Source organism: Carassius carassius, chromosome 36 (assembly GCF_963082965.1).
Source record: "Carassius carassius chromosome 36, fCarCar2.1, whole genome shotgun sequence".
In the NCBI taxonomy this organism is placed as follows: Eukaryota; Metazoa; Chordata; class Actinopteri; order Cypriniformes; family Cyprinidae; genus Carassius; species Carassius carassius.
This window is the reverse complement of record NC_081790.1, coordinates 27,155,168-27,173,357: the sequence shown is the minus strand read 5'-3', so window position 1 is coordinate 27,173,357 and position 18,190 is coordinate 27,155,168. Positions and strand designations below refer to the sequence as shown.

The 18,190-nt window shown below is 35.5% G+C and overlaps 1 protein-coding gene across 1 annotated transcript in view; it reads right to left on the bottom strand.

Moving 5' to 3' along the window:
• The window catches only part of LOC132117502 (gamma-aminobutyric acid receptor subunit alpha-3-like), a 220,801-nt gene that overhangs the window by 162,417 nt on the left and 40,194 nt on the right, over positions 1 to 18,190 (bottom strand). Inside the window, exons 3-4 of the mRNA XM_059526826.1 lie at positions 7,599 to 7,720; positions 3,611 to 3,678 (exon numbers count right to left, since the gene is read on the bottom strand). Of these exons, the coding sequence (XP_059382809.1) occupies positions 3,611 to 3,678; positions 7,599 to 7,720 (190 nt within the window). The remainder of the gene's footprint in view (positions 1 to 3,610; positions 3,679 to 7,598; positions 7,721 to 18,190) is intronic.

Below are 18,190 nucleotides of genomic sequence, written 5' to 3'. Positions count from 1 at the left end.
GTTAAATCTAAATCTAAATGTTGAATCTAAATGTTTCGGGTGAAACTAAATATTTAGCTAATATGCAAATTAAAAATGCTGGAAGTGCCAAAATAAAAGCTCGATGAGGTCAGTGTGTGTGTGCATCGTGTCAAATAAGTAACGAATAAAAAACATCTCATCCCAGGAAATTGACTCTTGGACATGGATTATCATGATAATGACTACCTAAAATAATAAACACGTTTGGAGACCAGGTACGGTAACTATTGACGCTACTGTCGTTCAAAATGTCCAACGAATCGGCGTTAGCAGAGAACATAGGCTCTTGGTGGCGTTTAAGCATACGGACATTTTCATAAAAGTGACACTAGCCTACTCTTCAAATACAGTTTCTCCAAACGTGTTTATTATTTTAGGTAGTCATTATCAAGATCATCCATGTCCAAGAGTCAATTTCCTCGGATGAGATGGTTTTTATTCGTTACTTATTTGACACGATGCTATAAACACACACTGACATCATCAAGCTTTTATTTTGGCACTTCCGGTTATTGCCATTTTGAATTTGCATATTAGCTAAATATTTAGCTTCAAACTAAACATTTAGATTCAACATTTTGATTTATATTTAACATTTAGATTTAACATTTAGATTTAGATTTAACATTTAGATTTAACATTTAGATTTATATTTAGCATTTAGATTTAACATTTAGATTTAGCATTTAGATTTAACATTTATATTTAGATTTAACATTTAGATTTAGATTTAGCATTGAGATTTAACATTTAGATTTATATTTAACATTTAGATTTAAATTTAGATTTAGCATGTAGATTTATATTTAACATTTAGATTTTACATTTACATTTAGATTTAGATTTAACATTTAGATTTAACTTTTACATTTAGGTTTAACATTTAGATTTAGATTAAACATTTAGATTTAACATTTAACATTTAGGTGTAACATTTCATATTTATATTGAACTATTTAAAATATCTCTAAGTTGACAAATATTGTTGTAAATGTGCTAAAAAGTGACCGTCAAAAATTCATACCAGTTTTTTAAACATTGTTTGAAGCTAAATGTGACTAAATGTTGCTGTTATTTTCAGCGTGAGCCGCTTTACAAATGGCGCCCCATATAATACAAGAGGGCACACTAGCTGTCTCTACATCCAAAAAGACAACACCTCTGCAGATACCTATGAGGATGCCCATGATTATGGGGAGATAGAGGTTGTGTGGAACTGGATTTTTGGGGAAGTCCATTAAGGGCACTTATTCTGTCAAAGGAGTCGATGTGGTGGGCAGTGTAGGGAGCAGTTCCATAGTAGAAGATGATAGTATCAAGTCAAGTTATCTTTTTTTCAAAGCAGTAATGTAAACTTCATGAGACAAATTAAAATGTCTGCTTTAAAGCAGCTCTAACAGGCAAATAATGTCATTATTCAGCTCAAAAGTAGTGTCAGTGTTTCAAAGTTCATCAGTTATGAAACAACTTCAGTTTCAGCTATAAAGCAGCTCTACAGAATACAATAGTGCCATTATTCAGCTCAATTCAGTTTACTTTTTATTCACACTCAGTAGTGTCAATGGTGTCAAATCAATAAAAATGACTGAATATTAAGTGTTTTTAAATTAACCCAGGCTGGAGCTAAAACAGGCATTCTATATGTGACTGTGGCGCGTTTTTACTACGTTGCTCCAAATATGTATTACAGTGGTTTAGAAATCAAATGTCCAGGGAGAGTCGCTAAAAGGTTAATGCTCTATCGTGTTGGAAAACAACATAACTCTACAGCAAACCCAACCCTAAACCTACCCGATAATGTTAGTGAATGCAAAAGTGATTAAAAAAATGCATCCACTGATACAACCTTGCTATTTTAACTTATGCGTGGATTTGAGTTGTTTTTTTCTAACCTCTCACAAGTGCAACACTGTGTCATTTGAGCTACTGAGCATTAGAAAACCCATACACATATGAAGCTGTGTATGTGATGATAACACTAAAAACATCAGTCTTCAAATCTCTCAGCAATTTTTTTAAGTCATTACACAATATTTGTGACTGGATTTAAATAGAAAGAATAAAAGAAAAAGAAAAAAATCCGTTGTTGGAGTACATCTGTCTCTAGTGTTAATTCCAATTGGAAACGGCAGGGATTTCTATGTATAGGTACACTTTTTGAGTTTTGCAGAAACATAGGTATTGGCCTGGATAGCTTTAAAGACAAACTACACAATCCAAAGGTGACAGTGGTAAGGAACCCAAATTCCATCAGGTGACAGAAGCTGGTGTGTGTCAATGCCAGACTTTTGATCCAATTGGCTGGAGCACAAAAGTCCTGGACTTCTTTGTCCTCCAGGTAGCTGGCGAGACAGTCACAGTGCTTCACCTTCCGAAAGCATTTCTTCAGCATTGCTTGTTACACCACATCTCCTGTCATTGCATGACGATGCAATGGCCAAACAATTCAGAACCTGCTGTCTGGGTTTAACGACCAAATTCACTGTCCATCCTGAAACTGACAGCTTTGGTTGTGCCTCGGTCTTCTAATTCGGTCTTGACACCATTGCAGAGTAGGCTGAAGATAAGTCATGAAAACATACTTGGGCTCTCATGCAGAATGTGATATTCTCACTTCAAGGCATAGATCAAAGATAATGAGTTTTTCCTTATCGCAACAGCAGCCAATTATAGCAAGCTTGTGATTTGTAGTCTTCTGGGTACTTCACAGCCACATTTTGGGTTGGTAACACTTACAGAACATACTGTATCTAGGCCTACTGTAGGGCATTGTGACATTTCTATTTTTTGTATTCACAAACATCTTGAAAAAGAGCTGTAGTTGTGGACTACAGAAACTTAGATTCTGTGATAAACTTTCCCACAGTCCTCTGTGTAACAGATATCGTGTAATTTCCTACTAATTTCATAATAGCAGTTCTACTTTTTGAAGTGGAGCAATACATAAGACATATTTAGAAATGCAGAATTTTTTTCATAAATTTTATAGATTGATTATGTAAATATTAACCTTGATGATTATTGCTGTGTAATTTGAGTATCGTTTCATGCTCTGTATAATTTGACAGATTGTGATGTTTTTCTTCTCACGATTAGAAAATTAGAGAATTATGTTTCAGACAAAATACAAAGTGCTGCCGCATGGCTGTGGTGATTCATCTTGCAAACCACAGCCAATTGTGTGTATGATTAAGACACATGCATTTCTCCTTGCATTCTCGCAACCAATTATCTTCTCTATTAAATGAGCCCATGAAGGAACATGGCTTCACACATTCACTGGGACAAAGGGAAATAAAGGATGGTACTATGTCTTCCTCTATGGCAAATTTGACAAACAAATCTTTTTAAATTCAACAGCAAAGAAAACATCTCACTATTCCCATGTGGTAATCTGCCATTAATTACATGTAACCATACCTGGATGAAGCATAAAATATTACTTAAAAAAGCAATAAATATGAGGAACAGAAAAATATTAACATAAGCGAATATGAAAATTTAAACAGAAAGAATGAAAGAAAAAATTCAATCCTCACATAAACCTAATCTGTATAAAAACTTTAAACAATATTAAGATCATGTTTACCATATCGGTGTCTGACACTGGCCCGAAGCTTGTCACATAGATGTTTGTCCTCACCTCAGTCACACTTTCTGATTGGACAAAAAGACAAAGAAAGAGTATGTGTAAGAGCAAATATGTAAATTCATTTTAAAGTTATAAATCTGTAAAGACAATGAGATATATGTCTAATATCACCTGACCAAACTGATAAACAGGTCTCATCGCATCAGCTTGACAGCAGTATGAACTGATAGCAAGTTTTATTGTAGGTAACCTAAGACTTTTAACAACCTAGCTAGGTGTTTTTATTGTTGCCATGTTATTAATTTTAATACCCCAATTTCTGTTACAATTGCAGCAACTAACCTTACTGAGCAAACTCAAAAAAGCACCTATTTGTTAGTAGATGTATATTGTCCTTTATTGTGGTGTATTTGGTTGTTTATTTCAAGAATTCACTGGAACAGAGATTGTCTGAATGAGAAATTTAAGACACATTGTCACCCTGATGTCGTCTATGACTGGGTTCACCACTGACTAGAGGGAAGGACAATACTTTATGTAATGAACTTTAAAGTTGTTAATTGGGATTTAAAGTCAAATAATTCACTTGGCTCACTGCAGCTCCTGGTTTCAGCAAGCATTCATAAAGATCACAAAATTACTGATTTTAAGAGGGCTGACAGCAGATTTGCCGATTTTTAGAGTGGGTTAGAAGAAAGATAGGGAGCTATGCCTCGCATCATGATTTAGAAGTTTTTTGTCCTCATCAGAACGCTCTGTTTGAATAGGCATGGAGAATTGTAGACTTGGACTGCTACGATTGGCTATCAGTTATGTATATATGATTAGTTTAGCTGAATCAGATGTGTTTAATTATCGCTCTTTGCCTATCCCATTTTTTTTTTGCCTCCCTCTGTTAAAATGTAACTATGTAATTTTTACTCTGAGTAGATTTTAAATGAGATACTTTTTACTTTTACTTGAGTAGATTTTTAGACTGGTACTTTTACTTGTACTTAAGTAAAACTTAATTAATGTAATGGTCCTTTTACTTGAGTAGAATATTTTTGTACTCTTTCCACCTCTGCTCAGTACATATCAACGATCTGCTATAACAGACAAAGCAATAGTGACCACATAATAAAAACAGTTACTCACACTTGTGTGTTGTGACATTACCATCGAATCCAAAATATTCGGCACAGCATCATCTTTTAGTTTCAATCTTTCTGAAAAACATGCGTCGAATTTGTTTTTTTTTTTGTAAAGGAATCCGCACTAAAATGTAGTAAACAAAGGATCAAGTGCTTACTGATGTGTCCTGGATCTTCATAAAATACTTTAAGTATATTGTTTGATTTCAGCAAAGACCTTTGTTTACCTCACTTATTATTTGCCTATTACACATGCAAATCAGTGGGCGTGGCTAAACAGGCAACGATGTAGAAGCAGGCGTTGATCTTCTGCAGAGGCGGGTTCATTTTGGCAGATTTTTTTTCCATTTTTTTTTTTTTTTTTGTAACAATGACCTATTAAAATTTTAGATTTCTCAGTCCATGACCCCTTCATTCTTTCCAGCAAAAAACTGGCCTGAAACACTTTGTACTACTGCCAATATTTCTGTGTCTACGTATGTCACCATGTTACACATTTGCATAATTCCCACCTACTGGCTGCTTTTGCCCAACTTCAGAAAACATTTGGGAAAATAATTTTGTTATGTCGATGAGATACTGATTTTTTTCACTGTGAGAGAAAAAATATTATATGGAGTTGCAATACAGCACCACCTTTTACAGCTGCTCACAATGCCTTGGGGGATGAAAACTAATGGTAATTGGCATTACATTTCTGACACAAACAGTTGACCAATTAGCCTTTCGCCGGCCCCTCCCCCAAAACGGCCATTGTCCAATCACACATCATAGCAACCGTTACTATGTGAGGCAGTTCCGACAAACTTTGACTCCAAGCAAGATGGTGAAGCGGTGCGCCCACGGCGTTTGTAAATCGGACACTAAAATAGAGCTGTAATCGGGCCTTAAAAGTTAGGCCTGACAGGACCCGAGCTCGACAGATTTCGGTCCGAGCCAGACAAGTACATTTTGATTGACAGCTTTTTAAAAGCCCGAACCCGTTTACAGCCCGACATTATTCAAATGTACGCACGCACACAGCTCTTTTGTCAAGAATGAGTCATTTATACAAGTTTTAACATAATTTATACATGACTAACGTAAAAGGCCACTTGGAAGTTTGAACAAAGAAATAAAATAAGTTCTCTGTGACATCACACGATCTCAGAACTCTAAATAGCCCTAGGTATAGACTCATTTAGCCTATAAATAGGCCAACGCACCAATAAAAATGAGTCTTTCTTAAAAATTTTACTTAAGATAAATTCTAAATTAAGATGGGTATTTGGCAATAATGAAATTAATTAAGATAAAGACTCTGCCTTATTTGCTTCGCCATAGCAGCCGAAATTTACTAAAAGAATAATGCCAACATTAGCCTATATAGGCTAGCCTATATGTCTACATTATGCATTTAAGACTCAATTAGTATTTAGTTATCATTTTTAAAACCTTTACTCACCAAGATAATAATAAAAATAGCAACTCGCAATAGACAATAATAGACCATAACATATGAAAGAGAACTTTCCCGGCAGTGCAAGAGCATGACTGGTACACAAGGCTGTGCTGGTTGCATTTGAGGTACAGGTCATGGTGTTTCTCAGATTTCGCTTTTTTTCCCTCCACGGCATACTGAAACCCCTTTTTCCTCGATCTGGAGGATATCGCGGAGGTAGTACTCCAAAAAAGGTCACTGACACGCACGGGTATACCTCTTCCCGTCATGGCAATCTGTCGCGCTGGACGTGTTTGACCATTTGTTTGTCGGAAGTAGCAACAGTAACTAAGGGGGTCGGGGCTCGGCGAAAGGCTAATTACTACTAAGCCTTTTACATTAAAGAGACAGGACTTAAAACAGAGTGTTTCAGGCAGAGGGTGAAAATAGGTAACATAGAAATTTATATTATGAGAAAAATAAACTTTAAAACTTGTAAGCAGACCCCAAAAATAAAATTGTGAACTTTTAAATGCCTATAATATGGGCACTTAAAAAATGTCATGTGTGTGGCACACTCTAGGCCTTTAACCATCTGAAGTAAGTCATCATGTTCCAGTTAGCAACTTTGATGTGATGAGTACTGTACTACACATCAGCAACTACTCTATGTAAAGCAGGGTGGAAATGGAAAGATTTGATGGAGCTTGAAAGGGGTGACTGGACGGGAGCCAGGCGATGGAAGCCTTCCAGATCCACAGTATCAGCCCGCAGCTCTCAGTGCACCAATGTGACTTAGCTTATTTATCAAAAGCATACATCTTGATTTTTGACTGCCCACAGCTGAGCTCACAATTTAGGGTCTGTACTTTTAGAGGTCACTAGGGATTCAGATTCCTGTGGAGGATAAAAAATATACCCAGAGGGATATGGTCTAATGGACATCTGTGGGAGATTTCTATAAATGTCATTGGGACGTAGAATATAGTGCATCGATGCTCAGCATTTAATGTGCTCTGAATCAAGAATGACCAGGGGATCCGATCAGCTTCTTCATTATGATTACATGAGCAATCTGTGGGTGCACCATCACAGCAGCTGTCAAGACTTTTCTTTATTTTCATCAGCCGTCTTCAACTCATGAGGCTCCTGGGGCTCCTTAAGCTTAGGATTTGTAAGCGATCTCAGGAGAGCGCCGTTCTGTGACAGATTTTGCTATTGATAAACATTACAGTGCTGAGAGAAGATGAGTAATTCACTGTTCCAAAACACAATCTGTCATGGATCTCAGAGGTGTGAGACTTGTGCTAAGAAGTGTAATATATGAAAGACAGACTGATGAAAAACATGCGCCATCTGCAAGCCAACAGTAAGGCCAGCTTGTAGACACTGGAGACAATGAGGAAGGAAATGTGTATACGCATTTATCTACCTCCTAGTCCGGGACGCAATCTGTTGTCGTAACCATCCAGCAAGCGGTCCAAGATCCGGGTGAAGATGGTGATGTTGTCTTTGCTGTCATCGGGAATGGGTTCTCTGTGACCTGTTACAGCCCTGTGGAGAAGAAAAAAGAGATTCAGGTCTCATAAAGATAGTAAGGATGCTTTGAAAAGAAGCAAATAGGCCAAAAAAAAAGATAGAAAGAAGGCCACTGAGCAATATGAGTCCGAAGTCATAAACAGAAGGATGGATAGAGAAGAAGAGAGATTGATGTTGTGATAGAAGGGTAGGAGATGCAGTCATTATGATTGGGGCCAGGACAGGTCCTACAACGAAAACATCAGCTATAAAATAAATCGATCAAAAAACTAAAGCATGAAATGGATTCTAGCTCTTTCTACCACAGACCCAAATTCCTGATTTTCCTTGACTCAGCTGACACAATGCACAAACCTTAAAATGAAGCTTCTTCTAGGAGTTGACTGATTGGTTGGTTGAATGGTCGATTGATTGATTGATTGATGATTTTTTATTTTTTTTAATAAGCTGTGAAGCAATCTCTAGTTACAAAATAAATTAAAAAGAAAAGAAAAAGTTAATTCGCCAATTAAAAATAAGCCTATTTTTATTTAATTATTTATGAATTTGTTAATACATTGAATTATATGAATTAATTAAGTATGGTTTAACTTAAAGACTTGCATTTAGACTATCGGAATGAAGCCTGGTCCATTTTAGGCCAGTAACCTATTTATACATTTGCATAAGTGATTTTAGATATGTAAGGACTCATGTACGGTCATACATTCTCTGCTGCAAAATAGTTTATTTCCGTTTGTGCATTAGTAAACCAAGCTAGTGACTAAACAGTCACCTTCACATTGTTCCTCATAATAGCATGAAAATCATGTGTTATTTCCGTTGGGAATGAAAGAACACCACCTTTATAATCACTGGAGCTGTCAATCTCCTCAGTTCAGCAGAAGTTAACGGTGATTCGGTTCAGCACTGTCGGCAACACTTCCATTATAATCAATGACACTGTCTACACTATACAATTAATTACTCATTTGCATTGTGTTAGTTACGATAAAATTATTTGTGAGAGTGCAGAAATCAAGTTGCAATGTGGCTGTGATCAAGCTCACTGCTATTGAGAGTAGATCTAAATATAATTCTATAATCAATACTTTTCATAACTGGTTAAAAGAGTTCCACGTGTAATACTTATTTCATATGCAAATATGTAAACCAATCATAGCAGTGGATGTTTACATTGAAGTCTTAATGTCACATGCCCCTTTAAACTAAAATTTGGCTAAAATCAGGGTAGAAATGCCTTTTATTTCTCAATTATAATAGTGCAGCATTTAATTTTTTTTTTTTTTTTTTTTTTTTTTTACATGTGATCATTTAGTTTCTGTAGTATTTCTTACTTGAATACCATTGCTGTGTATAGACCTGTCTGAACAACATGTACACAAAGTCAGTAGAAAAATGAGTTAAAGTGACAAAAATAAATAAATAAATACAAAACAGGCAGATTGACAGAGCAGAGGAGTGATAGAACTAATGGAACTCCAAGTGGATTAGTGAAACCTGTCACACAACTGAATATGGATTTGCAGAAATCCCAGCTCTGGTATTTGGCTGCTTTATATCCCAAAAGTTGCAAATGCATTCTTGAATATTCAGCAGACCCCTGGTTCTTTAATTACCTGAAATATGCAGAATAATTATGTCTGGCTGGGGCTGTGATTCCCCCATGAACAATGCAGTGGCACGATGGAGGGCGTGATAGACAGAAAGCTGACGAGATAATGAGTGTTGTCCTCAATCAAGGGCTGTGCTCGAAGCGACCTTGCACCAATTACATGCTGACCTTTAAAGGCCTTAAAATAGCATGCAAAACAAGAGGTTTTTCAAAAAACACATGCATTGCATGTCACAATGCTTCATAAGACTTTGTTTAGTCCTCTTGTGGCAGCAAAAACAAGACCACATTGCTGAATAAACTTGTTTTAGATTTTCTTATCATTCTGCACAACACTGAGTAGTCATTTGTGGGAGGAATGATGCTTCACACCACTGACACAGAGAAAGCACTGCGAATTTCTCATTACAGAATATTACTGTTATGAAAAACAAAATCAATCAATTAAAAAAAAAAAAAAGAATATATATATATATATATATATATATATTTTTTTTAAATAAAAGTAATTTTTATTAAAGTTTAGTTTCACTATTATTTATAATGTTTCTTTATGAAGTTTGTCATTGTGAATATAAAAATCAATAAACAGTTACTAAAAGTGAGTCATCCAAAACTTTGAAGTGTTCCCAGATCCCCAAAATGTGTCTGTTGGATGATTTTTGTCTATTATGACTAGTCCTAAAATGTTCTGGAATGTTCCACAAAGCAGTAGAATATTCCAGATTGTTACAGAGACTTCTAGAATGTTCCCATCCTTTCAGAAGCATAATTTATTTTCAAAACATGCACAATTAGTACACAAAACTTATCTGTACTAAACCATGATCACACATGATTTCATGATTCATGCTAGAAATTCTAAAAAATTCTGGCCTGACCTAAATATTTACATTTAAATATTGATGCTACGTGAAAATAAACAATACAATGATAATTAGTACCATGGAATTACAGAAGAATTATAAAACTTTAAGTCATTATTATTATTTTTTTTTTACATTGTGTTATAATCAAACTATCTTGACATACAGTAGTTATGATAAAATTAACTCGCTGCTCCAGGAAATAATTATTAAATATTGTACATTGTGCATTAGTTTTACTCACTACTTATGCTACTTATACTGCATTTTGTCAATATAAATGCAAACTAAACATATACATGTAATAAAATAAAATGAAGGGATGAGCATGTTTTATTAATTATTATCTTATTCATATTTTATTTCATACACCTATTAGCTCACATTTTTAAATGCAGTAGTCAGCAAATGTGCTGTACTTGCTTTTATCTCGCAGCACTGGTCAAAAAGAAATACTCTCATAATTCATGTGCTTAAATCCAGTTAACTGGACTGGACACTGAATATTACTTAGCTCCCTCCAACAGAAAAGCAGAATTAACAGTTTGCTACTTAATATGTAACGAGTAGCATCAACAAAATGTTGTTTATTTGTAAAGGAGGTTAAAGAGGTTGGAATGAATGATTCTCCTCTTTGCACTTTCGAAAACAGTCACAAGAGCCTATTACAGAGATCATCACACCGAAACATGAGCAAAATCCCTTTTAGTGTTGCAGCAAATAATAAAAGCTACAAAAAAAAAAAAAATAAAAAAAAAAAAAGCATTTCTGTAGTGCCAAAGTGTGTTTAAGAGAGCTGTATTTCTCCGTCAAAGTACTCTGGCATATTTTGTTCTGAATCATCTCAAGAGGCTGTCGACTTTATTGTGGAGCTGAAAATGCAGCAGCACGGAGAGGTAAACATGGCGGAACGGCTGCGTTCAGCCGACAGCAAAGGTAGACCAGCCTCTGTCCAGTGTTAATTAATTTTCTTTGGGTTTACACCTCCTTGCAGGAAAACTCTGTCTCACCTGAGTGTGGAGGGGCTTAGCCGAAAGCACTGCAACGACTGACTGATAAGGGGCTCTTTGTATTTCTCCCACATCCTAACGACATACCATGTGACTGATCTGTGTGTGTGTCAGCCGGCCAGTGAGGGATCAACCAGTCCTGTCAGTGACGTGACATTTTGGAAGCTGATGATCTTCCCATTGTGTTGTGGTGAAGGGGTTCTGATAATTTACTGATTTCAAGAAAGCCACCCAGATGACAAATTGCTGGTTTTTTTTAGTGACACTCAAGAGAACCGTTTGTATGCAGAAACTGCATCCTGCCTCATGTCATTTTCTTTGCTGCTCCTTTGAATGTCGGCTCTTTGATATTAATCAGCAGTAGATCATGCAGCCTCTTTCCGTTTACAGAAACATGGCTGCTCTATTCAGCAGCTCACAGTGTACGTGAAAGAACAATGAAAACTGTCTATGGCCGTACCTTCCGTTGTCTGTGTCGAGGAGATAAAATGAGCTAATGCCTGATTAACTGGGGAGACGGGCTGAACATTGCAGCTCTTCATGGTGTGTCTGCACATTGCAATTTTTTGTATTACTGAATTGAAGCTAATGAATGGCTGTTACTTGCCAGAGACGTTCATCCTGTGAAGATGGCCATTCAGTGAACTCAAACCAGAGGTTTATTAGTGGGATTCATGAGGCTGCGATACAAGTCCTCCTTTGCGTTTGTTTGCCAGCCTCTCCAGCAGGTTTACGTAACCCTGTGAAGACGAATCTTTAAAGGTAATTTACAGCCCATTAAAACAAGCAGAGGAGGATAAGAATGAGTGCACAGTAGGGTGAAAGTGAAGTATTAAGTACGAAAAAAATACAGCTTAAGAAAGATGATACAAGCTACACAGTACCATTGCCCACGCATCTCTACAGTACAGTCCTTGGAGAAGTTTCTCTTTAAATGCATTCTAGGGCTCTAGGCTTTATAGTCTACCTCAAAAAAGTACTTTCAACTATACCCACCTTATTTTTCAACACGGAAGTAAGCAGTTTTGTACAGCTAAAAAAAGCTGGAACTGGGTGACACCAAAATCCAAACCTATAAAATCAACCTGGTCTCATAAAAATACGTACCTCTGTGCACTTTTCTGCAACACCGTTTTTAAGTACCTTACTACGTTTCACCGCAGTTTCAAAAAGAAATGTCCACTGAGTGGCGCTAAAACACTGGTTCAATTCGTGAACCCTGGCACGTTTTTATTATGTTGGAATAGCTACATACTGCTGTGTTTTTATGATGTTGCTTCTGGTACTTGTTGCTGCAGTTCAGAATTCAAATATCCGGGGACTGTCGCTAAAAGTTAATACTCTATCGTCTTGAAATATGCCCTACGGGTGTCAGAGTTTTACTGCCTCTAGTGTTCATTTATTTTGGAAACTGCAGTGGTATGTATTTCGCGTCTCGCTAAAAAGTGCATCCAGGTACATTTATGCCGTGAGACCAGATAATATAAAATTTACAATATACAAATGGCCGCGCTTACAGGAAAAATTCATTGGATAATTTTCCACTGGCACTTGTGACCTAGTGGTTAGTGAGACATGGAGATCAAGTAGTCAATCAAGTCTGCTCCTATCATTTTCTTGTCTTCTCTCAACAATTAATATCAATTATAAAAGAATACAAATATATTCATATATTATTTATTTATAAAATGCATGAAGTGACCAGGTGTAAACAGCTCCTAGGACATTCTTCTTCAAGACAGTAATTCTCTACCGGGGGCCTCTAAATAAATTAATATATTTTGTGTACACAAATGCTGCCAAAAAGGCAAACAAACTCAATTAATAGATGTGCCAAATGTTGCTTGATTTGAGGTGAAACGGTCAGTCAGATTGGACAGGAAACATGCATCATCTGTGTGCAGCCAAACGCAAGACATACGTGTCCCCATCTGGTGTTATGTGAGGTGTATGAGCTGATTGGAATTTCTCTCTCAGATGTCAGGCTGAAGTGCTGGAGGATCATGGGCCCTGGCGGCAGCTGCTTCATCCCTCTTCATTACAACCACATCATCCCTGCAAATAAAAAATGGACTTTTCCCTCGCAAATAGACAGTGTTGAAATGAAATCCTGAATATTGTATAATGTGTTTGCACACAGTTCAGTTCAGAAAATGGAGGGTGTTTTGTAATTCAAGAAATTTTGTTGGAATACAATCACCTTCTGGAGCAGAACAGATATTAATAGTATTGCTTACTCCATTTTCAATTAGTTTTTCATTACACAACAAACAGCATGACAAGGCAAGATTTGCTGGAGAAAATTCAAGGGTGTGTTTTGGACACTACGAAAGCTAGTAGATTACAATTATGCCAAACAATTAGGCCAAATCCATTTTATTAAAAGAAATATGAATACGGCATTCAACTAAAAACATCAAAAGACTTAAATTCAAATTTTTGCGATCCTCACACTGTCATTCAATTCAAGGGGTGTTACCTCTTGCCCAAATTGAAGTAAACAGATTGGCTACATATCACACGTCCTCCTTTATGTTGTATGTTGTGTTTTGATACCCGAAATGGCTGGCAAGTGCCATTATAAAGCCGTATATGGCTAAACCCGTGTCAGATCTCAGTATGTACTGTAGACTCCAGATGGGGAAGATGAGTAATAACCAGTGGTGTAATGTAACAAAGTAAAAATACTTTGTTTCAGTATTTAAGTTTTTTTGGGGGAGTATCTGTACTTTACTTGAGTTTTTATATTTCAGGCAACTTTTACTTTTACTCCACTACATTTCCTAATTAAAATGTATACTTTTACTCCGATACATTTCCCCTAAGTATATTCGTCACTTACTACAAAATAGTCTGAAGAACACAGACTGCAAGAAAAAAGAAGGTTTGACGAATCAGTGGTCTGGCGTTTGCAAGTTATACTCTCCTAAAAAACACCTTGACTCATGTGCAAACAACCGCTGATGATTTCATTTCCCACTCAAGTCAAGTCAGGGGTGTGCGATACAGCATCGTCTGCGATAATATGGTAAGCGTTATTGTAATTATGTGCAATCTGACGTTATCAAGTAGGCTATATCACTAAATCATACACAGAGTGCACACACATTGATTTATTAGTCTATTAAAATTCTAAATTCCAGGCATTCTAAATTGTATACGGCAAAAATGCTTCTGTATGCTTTTTATATTTATATAATTGAATGTAGGCAAAGAGTACAGTTTTTCTGCAGATGCATGAACACATTTCGCTAACAAAAATAATTCCAAACAGATCACAGCACTGTTTTGCGTCTCTTAGCAATGGACGGTGTTCACTTATTGAATGAATCATCTTTTTGCACGAATTGTTGAATAAATGATTCAGTGATTCATTCATTAACGCAGTCAAATGCTTTGTTTCTGAATGAATCAGCCGTTTAATTTCACATTTCAACTTTTTTTTTCTTCACATTTTAATTGATTTTAAATATCAGTATTCAACATTTTATGTAAAAAATAAAACATTAGGCTTATTTATACATCTGTATATGCAGTTTAAATGCATCCCTCTGAGATGCATAAAATGTGTAAATACATGATATTTCAGATGCAGATTCCAGAAATGTTTTCTTATGTTGGAATGAAAGACACTAAGTAATGGACAAAGTGCTTCTTATTCTTACCCATAAATACAAAATGGAAGAAATAGTTAACGCTTTGCAGTCGATTAACGCGTATACGTGTTATAAGGCATTCTCTCCTGGTAACCCCGAAAAGAACTTAAATTACACTTTCGGTTTTGATCGTACAGATAAGCGCAATACATCAATCGAATCTGTAAAGGGTCTACTTTTATTTGTATACAGACATAATAAAAACAAAACTTTGTGCATTTATAAAATAAAGATAACAAACAAGGTGCGCTGTCTGCAGCCTTTGTCTGCGATGATCTTCATTTACAAACGCTTTATTAAAATGAACTGTAATTCAGTGAATACTCAACGAAGAGGCATGAGAGAGATATCTATAGAAAGCTTAACATATCTACTTTTAAACTAAACAAGTGCTACTGAAAACAAATATTCTGTGATAAAATAATCCATATAAAAACTACATGATGTCCGTTTTTCACGTCTCCCTTCATTATCTTCTAATGTGACCACACCCCCCGCGCTGAACGCCCTATTCAGATTCAAACTGAAGCGCACGACTTGAATACGCCCACACAACAGAAGACAACGCAGCCAGACTGTTCTTCAAGTTTTTTTATTTTACTGTTTGCTTCGCGATGAGAGGAATTAGACATAATTCACCCCAAAAAGATGTGATGTGGTTGAGGATTTGAGATTTGGATTTCCTCAGAAAAAAAGAATGAAGCGCTTTATTCAGCAGAGATCATAAACATGAGTAAGTCTTTTTTGTATTTATTTATATACTTGTACTAGTTTTCACTTAACGTGTAAACATTTTACTAGTTAGACTTTTTCCAAACTATAATTCCTGACTTGTATAAGTGTAAAATCAAGTGAAACATTATGAAGTTAACAATACACTATACCATTCAAAAGCTTGATGTAAATAATAACAGTCTAACAAATAAATGTAAATGTAACAAATGTAACAAAAATGCTGTTCTTTTAATTTATTCCCCCAAAAAACAGAAAAAAATATTCTCAGCTCTTTTCAACATTAATAATAATAATAATAATGATAACAATAACAATATATATATATTGTTTTTTTTTTTTGTTTTTTTTTAGAAAATCAGATTGTTAAAAGGATTTCTGAAGGATTGTGTGACTGGAGTAACGATGCAAAAAATCAGCTTTGAAAGTCAGCTTTGATTGTTCATAATAAACTGTTTATCTGTACACGCAAGTGAATATTAAATTATTTTGTGGGATAATTAAATATATTCTAAATAAACTACAAACATAAAATTATATAATTTATTTTTTCCTCACATTCTTTCTTGTAACACCTCCCTCTCAGTGACACAAGCTGACTGAAAGACTCATTATGCAGCTCATTATGCAGCTCATTATGCAGGCCTTTGTCTTCTCAGGTGTAAATCACAATGATATTCATGATATTTGATGCCCACTCGCATATGACTTTTACAAACAAAAAGTGTCTTTTAAATCAATATATTGTTTTCTGTGAGTAAGTAAACAAGATGATTTTCATATAATTTAGAAAGAAAAATTCTAGACTACAAGCTCCAGTTCCCAAAAGTCCCAGGAACCAATGTTCTGTATGTCTTATGGCCTTATTCAAGTGATTTAACATTTTTAGTTTTACACTAACCACGCATAAACATTGTTTTCTCAAAAACACAATCATGTACATACATGCTGCTCACATAATATTACAGCCCAGTTTGTGCTGATTACAGTGAGAATAGACTTTAGCAATTTAGATGTGTATAAGCAACTGAAAATGACAAAACTTCTCCAGGCCTCAAAAATAACCTTAGACCTCAGAGGGTTAAACCCGAACACAATCTTGCTACTCCAGCTGTGTTTGGACATTTTTTTTATATTTATTTTTTTATTTTCCATTTAGCATTTACTAGTACTTTTACTTTCAATACTTCAGTAAATTTAAGATTTAAAAAAATACTTTTTGTACTTAAGTACAATAAATATCACATACTTTAAGACTTTTAATCAAGTAATATTCTAAATGGTGACTTCAACTTCTACCAAATTAATTTTCTGGTAAGATATCTGTCCTTTTACTTAAGTATATCTTTCAGATACTTATACACCACTGGTAATAGCAATGAACATTTTAACAACAGCAGTCTATTCCTCACACAAAGCTATCCTACAGTATAGCTTCAGACACTTTATACACTTCACACAGCACACAAGCTATATGGAGCACGTTAATGTGAGTGTATTACTTTTACCTCCTAATCAATGGCTTTGCGATAAATATTGCTGGACTTTGTACCAGATTTGCCCATCCCTGATATAAAGTGATTCACATTTTGGTAAAATGCTATTAGCATGTACTCACCTAACTAGTGACCTTCATTTTTTCAAAGAGCATCTTCATATCCATGACTTCTAAACTTTAAGTAAAGAGCAACTGACGAAAACCTTTTGAAAACCTTTAAGAAAATGCCACACTGGCCAGATCTCTCCCATTTAAAGGTGCGTTTACACCGACAGCAATTTCATCACTGGAGTTTGCCGTAAGCAGTTGTATTGTGGATTATAGTAAGCATTCCTAGTGCTGACTACCGTGATGCTACTGGTGTACAACTAGCCATAGCTATTGAACATTTGATCAATGGTGTGAAATGGAATGTACTGATGGAAAAAAGGAGATGTCAGACAAATTTGAAAACAAATTTGTCATCTTGCAGCAATAAATAAATAAATAACATCATGGAGTAGAAACCATCTGTATATGAATGTCTTCTGTGTCTCCATTACCATTGGTAGATCAGTGCTTCGTGTCACTGTTCATTTGCTGAAAAGGTTTTCTCTTTTGTTTTTGCTTTTTCGTTGTCAGAGTGAATACCCCTATGGGTGGTACTTTGTTTATCCATTGGCACAGGCTGTATTATGTAATTCTTCTTAAAGCTCTTGTTCAGTAAATTTTTCATTTTACTTCCCTACATTCTGTCAGCAATAGTTAACTCAGTGCACTGCATCTGCAAACACAAACACAAACGTTTAACTAAACCATGGCAAGCACTTATGGAAGCCAAATGCATTCAAGGCTCTGTTTAGTCTCTTCTAAATTTAGTCCTCTCTGGTTTTAGGATAATCTCTGAAGTAGTTCAGAAGAAATTGTTCTGAAATTATACTTTTTTTAACCTTATCCAAATAAGGTTTAATTTTTTTTTCCGAAATCATTAAAAACTTCTGTATTCCGTAGGCCACCCATTAATTATAAGTCCACCAAATATATGAACTCAGAAATAGCATATTTATGTCTAAATTATCATTTTACACTTTGTATCTCCCAGCCTCCTCCAATTTTACAGACAGTTTGT